This window comes from Hirundo rustica, chromosome 16, assembly GCF_015227805.2.
Source record: "Hirundo rustica isolate bHirRus1 chromosome 16, bHirRus1.pri.v3, whole genome shotgun sequence".
NCBI classification, from domain to species: Eukaryota; Metazoa; Chordata; class Aves; order Passeriformes; family Hirundinidae; genus Hirundo; species Hirundo rustica.
The window spans coordinates 7,333,160-7,344,644 of record NC_053465.1 but is presented as its reverse complement, the minus strand read 5'-3'; the positions used below and the strand labels follow the sequence as shown (position 1 = coordinate 7,344,644).

General features: G+C 66.1%; 2 protein-coding genes across 2 annotated transcripts; both read right to left on the bottom strand.

The window, feature by feature from the left end:
* Positions 1-60: 60 nt before the first annotated feature.
* LOC120760208 (bactericidal permeability-increasing protein-like) lies at positions 61-3,893 on the bottom strand. Its single transcript, XM_040080207.1, has 15 exons — positions 3,734-3,893; positions 3,389-3,503; positions 3,175-3,303; positions 2,937-3,092; positions 2,742-2,805; positions 2,563-2,623; positions 2,298-2,389; positions 1,983-2,216; positions 1,828-1,887; positions 1,248-1,415; positions 914-981; positions 599-641; positions 371-434; positions 213-289; positions 61-141 (listed from the first exon to the last, which is right to left on the bottom strand). The coding sequence occupies exons 1-15, from the start codon at positions 3,891-3,893 to the stop codon at positions 100-102; spliced, it is 1,533 nt and encodes a 510-aa protein (XP_039936141.1). The 3' UTR covers positions 61-99.
* A 3,052-nt stretch (positions 3,894-6,945) lies between these two features.
* On the bottom strand, positions 6,946-7,791 carry ID1 (inhibitor of DNA binding 1). The gene is made up of 2 exons (XM_040080112.2): positions 7,471-7,791; positions 6,946-7,274 (listed from the first exon to the last, which is right to left on the bottom strand). The coding sequence occupies exons 1-2, from the start codon at positions 7,789-7,791 to the stop codon at positions 7,233-7,235; spliced, it is 363 nt and encodes a 120-aa protein (XP_039936046.1). The 3' UTR covers positions 6,946-7,232.
* Between the last annotated feature and the right edge of the window lie 3,694 nt (positions 7,792-11,485).

Below are 11,485 nucleotides of genomic sequence, written 5' to 3'. Positions count from 1 at the left end.
GGAGTTGGGCGCTTTGCCACCCACGGGGTCACGATGGCCACGGGACAGTGACGGGGACACGGCCGGCGGGGGCTGGCGGCTTCCCACGAGGCAGGGGGGTCATGGCTCGTACTGCAGGTCCGTGGCGATGAGCACGAAGCCCTGTAGGAAGTCAGGGTGAGAGGGGGGATATGAGGGACATGGGGGATGCAGGGGACAGTGGCGGCACCCACCTGCTGCAGAGAGATCCGGGGTCGGAGCAGGCTGAGGCCATGTGGGAGAGGCAGGGGGATGCCAGCCTGGAGCCACTCTGTGGGGAGACGAAGTCATTGCATGGGATGGCCCTGGTGCAGCCGTGGGAGGACGGGGACGGGACCGGGACAGCACTTACTGTTTGCCCGGGGAACCCCAAAAAGCCACAGCCCAAATTTCAGCAGGGTCTCCAGACGCTTCACCTGTGGGACAAGCAGGCCCTGAACCCATGCTGCAGGCAGGGCTCAGCCCCCTGCCAGACTTGCCATGCACGGGGTCCACAGCACCCCAGATTCCCCCCAGACCCTGCTCCCAAGGTGACGTGGAATCCAAGGCTCCCCTTGGATTCCCTGGAACAGCCACTCACCTCCACTGGGCCCACATTTGATGCCACCTGTGTTACACGGAGCCTGGAAGACAAAATCAGGGTCAGAGCCAGGCACAGGGGTGGGAACTGTCCCGTCCCAGGGTAGGGACAGGCTGAGCTCCATGGAGGGACCAGGACCCCAGCACAGCGGGAACCCCACACACAGGGCAGCTGGCACAGATATGAACTGTGCAGGATGGGGTCTGAGCAGGCAATATGGGACTCAGGGAGGCAATTGGACAGTGGTGGGGAATGGAGGAGCTCTCCAAGCGTGTCCTAGGGGAGCTCAGACCCAGCTCATGGTCGGCCACTAACCCTGTCAGTCTCACAGTGCCCCCAAGTCTGTTCCTGGTGATTGTTGGCTTCCCAGTCACGTTGGCATCCTGCATCAAGAAGAGACATTGGTGAGACCAGGGCGGCAACCCAGCACCACCCAGCCTGCCCCAGTATCCCCCAGCACCACCCAGCCTGCCCCAGTATCCCCCAGCACCACCCAGCCTGCCCCAGTATCCCCCAGCACCACCCAGCCTGCCCCAGTATCCCCCAGCACCACCCAGCTGGACCCAGCCAGGAGCACAGGCACACCAGCCCCAACCACGTTCTTTGGGGTCCCCTGGCTCCCTGAGCCGTGGCAGCAGCAGCCACTCACGATGTTCAGCAGAAAGGCAGGGACACGGGTGGCGTTGGGCAGCACCACGAAGGCCTCTGCAGAGCTGAAGAGGCTCCCGTGCAGGGCATCAGGCTGGCAGGAGAGCAGGGGCTGCTGGCGGGCCCAGAGGTGCAGCTCCATGGGCCGGTCTGGATAGCGCTCCTGCAGCTGGGAGGGACAGGGCAGGGGTGACACAGAGCCGTGCTGGCCGTGCCCCCATCAGGTCCCCCCCATTGCCCAGACCCTGCCCACGTCCTTGTCCTGTGGTGTCCCGTTCTGTCTGCATCCCATACTGCCTGCAACACATCCCCTATCCACTGCACCCCATTCCCTGTCCTCGTGCATCCCATTTGACCTCTGTGTCGTCCCATGTCCCATCCCACTGCAACCTTTCCCTCCTGCATCCCATCCCTCCTACGGCTTATCCCGTCTCATCCTTCCTGCATCATTCCATATGTCCCACCCTCCAGCATCCCATCACATCTTCTGTTCCTCCTACATTCCCATCTTGTGTCCCATGTCCTATCCTGCTCGCATCCTGTCCTTCTCTGTGTCCCACCTGTGTCCCCTTCCCACTCACCTCAGGTGAGAAGACCTCCATGCTCTTGGTCCTCAGCTGGAGCGGGAACTGCCGAGGGAGCTGGAAGGCAGGGAGGGATCAGGGTGCTGGGGCTGAGCAGGGGTGGGCGTGGGGACACCCCAGTGGGGACAGCTCTGCTCTGCAGCCATCCCTACCGTGTTGCTGGAGAAGTTCCTGCGCAGGGCCCCGGCCGTGAAGTAGGTGAAGGCGGCTGAGTTGGCGAGGAACTCGGTGACAGCCAACAGCAGCGTGGGCTCGTGTGCCATGGGCGGTGTCCTGGGCAGCGGCGTGGGCAAAGCCACAGGCAGTGCCATGGGTAATGCCACGGGCAGCGCTACAGGCAGAGCTGAGGGTCTCTGCTGGTACGTGCCCACCCTGAAGATCTCTCCCTGCACGGACACACGGATGTGAGGATCGGCCAGGCTCCTCCGTTCCCAGATCTGGCCCAGGGATACCTGGGATGACGTTACCTTGAGGGCAATGTCCCCAGACTCCTCTGTGAAGGCCGGCGGTCCCAGCAGGGAGTGGTCGATGGCAGCAAAGTTGTCCAGCTGGGTGGACACTGCAGGGACATGGGGCGGTCAGGAGGAGTCAGGCCTCCAGCCCCCTCCCACAGCCTGCCTCGGTCAGGATCCGGCCCCACACTGGGGTCCTGCAGACCCTGCTGGGCGCCAGTCCTGTCCACACCCCCCAGGACCACCCTGCCTGTCGCAGTCCTGGGGTCCCCTCACGCACCTTTCATGTGCTTCAGGACAGCATCCAGCCTGTCAACGCCCCTGTTGAGCACCAGGCAGAGCTGGAAGAAGAGCAGGCGTCAGTGAGCCCAGGGATGAGCAGATGAGGGTCTCCAAGCCTCTCCTGGGCTGGGGGGACAGGGACGCCGACACCCCAGGGCACAGGGGCTGAGCACCCACCTGCTTGTTCAGCTGCTGCCGCAGGGTTCTCTGGAGCAGAGGTGCCAGCAGGTTGTAGAGCCAGCTGTAGGGCAGAGCGGGGTGCTCAGATCACCTCATGGCACCCACCCAGCCAACCCCAGCCCACCACCGTGGCCGGGGCACCGGAATCCCTCGCATGCCGGGGACAGGACAGAGCAGGGGGCTTGGCATCACCTGTACCCGCGGTGAAACTCCATGTGCAGGTCGGTGCCGTGGGTGTCACAGCCGGCGCTCCAAACCGTGGGGCGGCCGCTGCCATCCTCACTCACGCCCAACACGGCCGCCATGGCCAGGTCCTGCATGCGGAGCTCCACAGAGCCACTGTCCTGGCTGGGGACAGAGCGGGTGAGCACGGGGACAGCGGTGACACTGAGCCACCCCGAGTCCTGTCCCTGTCCCCATGAGGACTCACACGGCGCCCAGCTGGGCTGCCCAGTCGGCGCTGAGCTGGATTCGGGCGCGCTGCACCATCAGCCTCACCCCCACGCCCTCGGCAAAGTCCAGTGTGGATTCATTCATCTGCAGCTCATGGATGTGGATCCTGCACAACACAGGCAAGATGCGCTTGCAGCTGTGGCACGGACAGGGACAGGGACAGGGACAGGGACGCCACAGGTGCCTCTTACCGTGGCACAGCATAGGTGAGAGTTCCCAGGAGCGGGGTGTTGTAGGAACCTGTCAGGTTCATCTCGTGCTCCTTCTGCAGAGTTGACTGGAGCAGCTCCAGCCCAAAGCGCCGGCCTGGGGCAAAGTGGGAATTTGGGGTGATGCCAAGGAAGGGGCTGGGGTACCTGGGGTGTCAGGAGAGTGAGCAGCCGGGTTCAGGATGGTCCTTCCACCCCCTATTCCTGACAGACTTGGCATCATTCCTGGGGGTGCCCACTGGTTCCCCTCATTCTCCATCCTTAGCACTCAGGGCATCATCCCCACGGGTCCCTCCCACCCCTGCCTGCTCAGGAGCACAGACTCACCAAACTCCAGTGTCCTCTGGGTCAGCCAGGCCTTGATGCCAGGATTGGTGCCGGGGCTGGTGATGGAGGCAGAGACACAGATGGGCAGCACGAGCAAGAGGCAGAGCCAGAGAGCACCTCGAGGCCGGTCCTGGGAGCTGGAGGCTGGAGCACAGGACATGTCTTGGGGAACACGCAGCTGGTGTAGAGACCCCCTGCCTGTGCACAGCCAGGACTTATATCTGGGACAGGGATCCCCGGGTGACATCAGCACTCGTGGGGACACCACAGTGCTCCGGCCACCGAAATCCCAGCCTTGCCCAACGCGTGACTCAAAGGGGAAGCCGGATCCCCCGCTGTTCCTCACTCGCGCCCATCGTGGGAGCGGGGGAATGCAGGGTCCCACAGCAGCCCCTGCCCTGGGGGCACCCACGAGCCAGGGACACACAGAGACGCGGCTGGGCCAAGGTCACAAAGAGCTTCAGCTGTGCCCTGCCTGAGAGCAATGGAGGAGTGGGGGACACAGTGAGCTGGTGGGGAGCCTGCACCAGGGCAGACAGGGCTCAACCCATTTGCGCCAGGGAGCAGCAGCTGTTCCCACTTTGGGAAGGGCTCTGGGAACCCTGTGTAAGTTACCTAAATTTCAGTGTGGATCAGGGTGTCCGGGGCGCTGAGGCAGCCCCCAAGGAAGTGATGGAAATGTTGGGACAGAGCGAGAGCAGAACTGTGCAATCCCCGCTGCAAAACCCCAGCTGTGGGGAAGGAGCCACCTGCACTGCCAAACCCACCATCAGCAGGACTGTCCCTAGCCAGGGTCAGCCCCTCCAGTGCCACGGGCTGTGGATGGCAGGGGTCCAGCTGCCCTCCTGGATCCAGCCTGGCAGACCCAGAGGTACCTCTAGGAGGGCCAGGGCCTCATCTCAGCACCACAGGGGCACAGAGCCCACAGCCCCACATAATGTACCTTATAGAGGCCTTGAGAGCAGCTGCCCACTGGCCCGGGAGGCCCAGTGCCACCAGCCATGGCTGCAGGGGTGGCCAGAGCCCCCAGCAGTGACCCAGAGGCCAGCACCTACCCTGACCCCCAGCCCAACGCCCACCACAGCCCCTCCAGCGCAGGGTGCCTCTGCCCGGCACCGGCACTCACCGTGACGGGCGGGTGCGGTGCCCCTCACCGCGGGTGCTGCCATGGCTCCCGGCTCCTCCGTGTCCCTGGGGCTGGACGTGACAATGAACACCGGGGACCGGCTCTGACGCCAATGTCCATGCCGGGTCCTGGTCACACCACAACGTCACCCATTTCCCCCGTCCCTAATCCCTTCCGGGATGAATCAGGTCCCATGAAAACACCGAGGGACCGGTTGGGGCACAGGTGCCCGCGGGCTGGGCGCTCCCTGGGGCTCTCCGGTGCATCCTGGTGCTGCCGCATCCGGCATCCCGACACGTGCAGGCGGCTCAGCCCTGCCGGCCCCTCTCCCAGCCTGGGCTGGCTCCGTCAGCCCCTTCCCCACCTCTCCTGCGCCAGGTACACGGTGTTGGCCACCCCGCGCCCCCTGAGGAGGGGATGACGGCCAGGGCTGCATCGCGGGGGTTCGCTCGTGGGGCACACAGGGCTCGGACAGGGGTCAGGCACAGACCTGGGGACACACACGGAGCCCCTCTCCCCGCCGCTCCAGCGGCAGCTTCCACATCAGGCGGCAGTGAACAGGTAAGGACGGCACCCGGGAACGCGGCACGGGAAGAGCCCCAGCGCCTCCCGCACCGCCCCCGGCCCGAGCAGAGCCCCCCGTCCCGGTTCTCCGTGTCCCGGGACTTTCCGGGCCACTCCAGGAGGCCGGGCCGGGGCGTGCAGTGCGAGCGGGCACCGGGAGAGGGACCCACCGCCCCGTCCGCGCCGCGCTCCGGCACCGGGAGGAAGGTGCGCGGTGGAGGGGACAGCAGTGGGGACATAAAGAGAACGCGGGGGTGATGGAGGGGACCCATCCCATGATGGACAAGCTCATCCACAGAGACCCAGAGCCCCTGGCCCCGCTACGTGTCCCCTGCTGCTGTCACAGCCAGGACAGGGGCGGACAGGAGAGGCAGTGTCCTGGTACCCCGAGGCACCTGTGCCCTCCACAGGCCCTGCCCGGGGATCTGCTGGGCTGGGAAAGCACGAGTGGGCACCTACAGGCAGGGACACACGGACACGCTCGCAGCGGTGCCCACGCAAACACACACACAGAGCCTCACACATGCACACGCCTGTGCCCGGGGCTGGTCAACGCCTCCCAGCCCCAAAGCCCTTGGCTGCAGGACCCTTAGGGGGGTGGGGGGGCCTAAAGGGTCCCAAAAGAGCCCCTCCCGACACCCCAATCGCTCCCTGCCAGGCCGGTAGGAAGGTCTGAACAGATCTGGAACAGGAGGCTGTGAGGTCCTTGGAGTATTTGTGAGTTAAGGGGAAGCTCAGGTCAGGGCAGCTGCCCGGGGCACCCCCAGCCCTCGGGGTTGCACAACTCCTGATGCAATTTCCTTGTTCCAAGAGGTTGTCTGTCCCCACAGGCAGGGGTTGCACCAGGAAGAGCAGGAACCACAGCGGCAGGGCCATAGATAGAAGCACCCCAAGACTTGTATCTGCTCTCCCCTGTAAAGGGAACACTCCTTGCATCATCACTTCTGTAATCCCCCAGTCCTGACATAGCAACAATTGTGGGAGCCTCGGGACAGCTCAGGAGCGAAGGTGGACCAGCTGGGCAGGGGAGTGAAGGGAATTCCAGGCTGTGAGCACACCACTGTCCCGGGAGATGGGAAACCACACTCCCATCTGGCCACAGGACCCCACACCTGGCTCACAGCACTGTCCCCTCTGTGTCATCATCTCATCAAGGTGTCTGATCAGGGGAAGACACATTCCCGTGCTGCTGCATTATTCCATCGCAGAAGACGGTGCAAACAATCTTTCCTCCTGTGTCTGACCCTCACCACATGTCTGAGCCCAGGGAGTGAAACCCATGGGAAATCACTGGGAGAGGCTCTGTGGGGGCAGCGCTGGGAAACAGGGAATTGGGACCAGCCCGTGAGAAACCCCTTCCCCACCACCACAGGGTCCCAGACCCTGTAACCCCCAGCACACCAACCCAGCCCACAGTGGTCTGCACAAATTGCCCCCTGCTCGATGGGGCACATATCCCCGGGGCTAAACATGCCCAAAACCCAGGGCAGGGGATGTGAGGGGCAGGAAGAAAACACACCTGTGGTCATCAGGGCTTGTTTAATAACAAAACTCCAGCTATTGTAGAACAATATTCTCCAGCATCATTGTAATATACAATACGGGGAATGCTCTCAGCAATCTGAGAAGGAAGGATCCGGCTCACAGCACCCCCTGCCCAGGCTGCGGGGGGACCCCCAGGGCAGCGCCGCCGGGGAGCCAGGGATGCAGGTGAGCCGCGGTGCTCAGGGACGGGGTCCCAGGGACGATGTCCGTGGTGAGTGGGACCGGGATCCCGGGAATGATGTCCGTGCAGGGTCCAGAGCGGTCTCAGCGGCAGAGGATCCGATCGGCAGCGGGAATGCACGGAGCCTGCGGGAAAGGGACACGAAGCGGTCAGTCAATACTCGACAGGAGGGGACGGGGATGGACAGGGGGCAGGAGGAAGGGACATCCCGGGAAGGAGAGGGCGCGGTGCAGATGGGGCGGGGGAAGGAGATTCCAAGGAACTCCGGTGCTGCCCGTCAGGAGCGCGGGTCTGAGCCGGTGCCGTGGGGTCCACACTCACCTCAGGGGAGTCCGCAGCAGCGGCGGGGCGAGGGGGGCCGCACTGCAGCTCCAGCTGCAAGTCCCAGATGTAGTCGATAACGTGCTGCAGCAGCTCCACCTTGGAGACCTTCCGGTGCCGCGGCAGCGTCGGCACCAGCGCCCGCAGCCGCGAGTAGCAGCCTTTCATATCGTACAGCAGCGCCGCGGCCGCCTGCTCCGCCGCCACCGGAGACACCCCTGGGCCCGGCCCGCAGCGAGCGGCCTCCCCGGGCCGCACCGCCTTCAGCGGGCCGCCGGCGCCCGCGGGCAGCGGCGAAGGAGCGACAGCGGCGACCTTCATGGCGAGGGGCGGCGAGCGAGACGAGCAGGACGGGAACTGGGGGCGGACAAGGAGCCCGCGCCCCGCCGCGCCTCTTATAGAGCGCCGCCGACGGGTGGGCGGGGCCGCGGGGAAGCCTCGGCCAATGGCAGCGCAGAACGGGCGGGCACAGCCCCGCCCATTCCATTCATGCGCCCCTTAGGGCAGCGTCTTAAAGGGGCAACGGCGGGGAGAGAGCCGCGCCGGGCTTGGGTCGCGGTGCAGGGACAGCGGCGGGGCGGTGCGGAGCGCCCACCCTGCCCCGCAATTAACGGGGGTGCTTGCTCCGGTGTCGGGCTCCCCGCGGCCCCGCTGGCCCCTTGTCCTCTCCAGGCCCCCGGTGTCCCTCCGGGGGCTCGGCCCCCCCGCACTCCCCGCGGCCCCCCCCCGACTGGCGGCGGCTCAGACCGTGAGACGCCAGGGTCGTGACGTCACCCATTCATAAAACCCCGCGCGCTGTCAGCGCGGCGCCGGGCGGGCGGTGCCCATGGCGACGGGGGCGGGGCGGGGACGCACACCTGCGGCCCCTACGGGGGGCACCGGGACCCCCACCGAGACATCGCCACCCCCAAGGGGACACCGGCACTCCCACGGAGACATCCTCACATGGACACGGGGGAACCGGGACCTTACAGGAGGCACGGGGACCCCTCACCGGGGCACCGGGGGCTCACGGTGGCACAGGCACACGGGCATCCTCACGGGGGGCAGCCCGTGCTCCGCCCCAAGTTCGGAGTCCCCCGTTCTCCCGCGGCTCAAACCTCCGTAGAGCTGCTCGGTGGCGGCTGCCGGGCCCGGGGTCGCCAGGTTCGGGTCCAGCCGAGGGACGGGCAGAGGGGTCGAGCGCTGGGTGCGTGGGGCGGCGCGGGGAGTGGGCTGCGAGCACGGTCCTGCCGCGGGGGAAACCGGTGGAGGAGATTCCGCCACTGTGCGAAACAGCCGGTCCTTGCCCCGAAGGGTTTCTGGTCCGAGCTGTAATTAGCGTTACTGCTAATTACCCCGCACCTGCGGGGAGGGCAGGCAGCGCCCGGGGAGGGCCCCCGAGCGAGACCCCGGCACACCCCGAGCAGCACGAAATGGTGTGGGAAGGGAGGGAGGCAGACAAAGCTGCTCCCACAGACACTCCCGGGTGTGTGTGCAGACACAGACACGCAGGGTGGGTGTGCGTGTGCACACACACGTGCTTGCACACACAGATACGTGTGGGACATACCCAAATACGTGCACGGAAGGATTCACACGCACATGCAAACCTGTGGAGCCCAAACACAGCCACAAGTAACGCACACAACAGAGGCACACACGAATGGATGCACATACGGGTAAGCACAAACACACACATGTACACACACATGCACACGTACACCCTGCCTGGCACACCAACACGGGCGCCCAAGTGCCAGCGCAGCTCTCCCTGTCCTTTATGGGGTTGGGCTGGGGAGGCAGACCCTGCTGCAGGTCCCCAGGCATTCAGGGTGCTGAAGGCCTCTCCCCGTTCTTCCTCTTCTGGGGAGGGCAGCAGTCCCGGAGAGCATGCATCAACTCCAACCCTGCCAGCCTGGCTGGGGAGGGGAGCTGGATCCCCCTGTCCCTCCCTCTGTCCCTCCTCCCTGTGTCCCCCAGCCTGGTGCGGTGGCGGTTCCCAGGGTGGGCACGGCGCTGGGGTCGCCCCCTCCATTCAGGGCTCGGCGGAGGGCCCGGCGCTGCCCGGTTCCCACCGCGGCTCTCAAAGCTGCTAATTAGCCCCCATCTGGCGGCAGTGGCCGGGCCGCGGCGGGAGGCCGGGGACATTGTGCACAGGAATGTCTTTCAGGGCCGCCGGCCGGCCGCCGCCACCGCCAGCTGCGCCGTCAACAATGCCAGGACGAGCCGGACCCCGCGGCCCTGCCACCGGCCACCCCGAGCGGCGTGGGGACGGGGATGGATTTGGTGGCCGCGGTGGGTGCCGTGGCACACGTGGCACAGCCGCCCTGGCACTGCCACGCCGGCAGCGCCGCTCCAGCTGCCCCAGCCCACGGGATGCCCCCGAGAGTAGGGACGCGCTCACCGCACCCCTCTGCATGTTGGGGTGCCGAGGATGGGGTGCTGGGCTCAGGGCTGCCAGCGTGGCACCGGGACACTGCCTTGGCCACAGCTGGCTGCGGGGTCCGGGCCTGGCACGGCGTGCCGGCCGGCGCAGCGGTGTTGTCCGGCAGAACACAGAGCTTCATTTCCATCTCAATTCTGGGAACGGGGCGCTCGGCGCGGTAACAGCAGCCTCGGCCATATGGTGCTGGCGGGGCTCAGCCCGGCCGGGGGGGCAGCCGGGGGGCGGCTGCTTTGCGCTGAGCAGGGGTTGCCCGGCAGCCGAGCACATCAAAGCCCCCGGCCGCCCCCAGCCCGCCGGGACCACACAGGGCACGGCCGCGCCAGGCCCCGGGGCCGCGGAGCTGCCTGTGCTGATGTGATGGGGGAGACGGGGTACAGCCGGCACCCCAGAACCGGCAGCACGCAGCCCCGCTCTCTGGCATGCAGGGCTGGAAGGCAGCATGGATGCCGCAGGTCAGGCTGTCCCCCCCACCAGTGACCAGGACCCCCAAACTTGGGCTGCTCCTGCCCTGGCTGGAGTTGGGCTCCGTCCGGATCCTCTCTCCCGGTGCCATCCACAGGTCACCCCTGAGGCTGCACAGAGCTTCCACCCCCCCATGTCCGCATGACAGTGCTGAGCCAGGGTTGCAGATGTGCCGGGGCCGCCGGCACAGCTGGAGCGAGGCCGAGGCCTGAGAAAGCCCCTGCGCATTCCCCTCCCGCCTTCTCCCTTCCCGTTCCCAGCTTCCATCCGCTGCAGCCCAGACCAGCTGGAGCCAGGCAGCCCTTCCTGGGATTTATTCCAGCTTCCTGCCCCTCCTCGGCGGCCGGCTGGGGCTGGGGCTGCCTTGGGCTGCTTCCTCTCCCTGCTCGCAGCCGCCGGGCGGGCGCCACTGCCAGTACCCATCATCACACGGGACCCCAGCTCTGACCACCAGCACCCACCACTCCATGGGACCCCAGCGCTCGTCACCAACACCCAGCATTGCAACAAAGCATCCCACACCCGGGGTGGTAGAGCATGAGGCCCATCTGCAGCACCTATCATCATCCAGCTGCGGTGGGAAGGCTCCACAGGGCCCTAGAGACAGGCAGCCCTGGTGTGTCCCCCCTCACCCCAGGCACCAGCACTCCCCAGACATGAAACCACCCTCCCCTTGCCTGGCGTTTGCATCCTGTGCACCCCCAGGTCAGCCAATCCCACCCCACTGCAGTTCCTGATGGGAGCTTGGCACAAGGGCTGTGTGCCCAGGAGCTCCCCTAACCAACAGGCATCTACCCCACTGCCCTGAGGTGCCATGGGTGAGCGGGTGGGTGAGGATCATCCCAAACCCCACGTCTGCTGGCAGCAGAACAGGCACTTTCGGCCCCTGCCCTAGCTGGGCGCAGTTAAGTGGATGGAGGTTTCCTGCCGGAGTCGGCACATCCATGTTTCCGCAGCCCCCACCACGCCGGAGGGACCCTGCGGAGAGGGGAAAGTGTCCCAGCAGCGGCCCAGACACAGTGGAGCCGTGCGGCCTCGGCCCTGCCGGGGACCGGAGGTGCCACAGGCCCAGGTGCAGCAGGCGAGCGAACCGGGGAGTGCTGAAGTGCCGGCTCCACTGGCGGC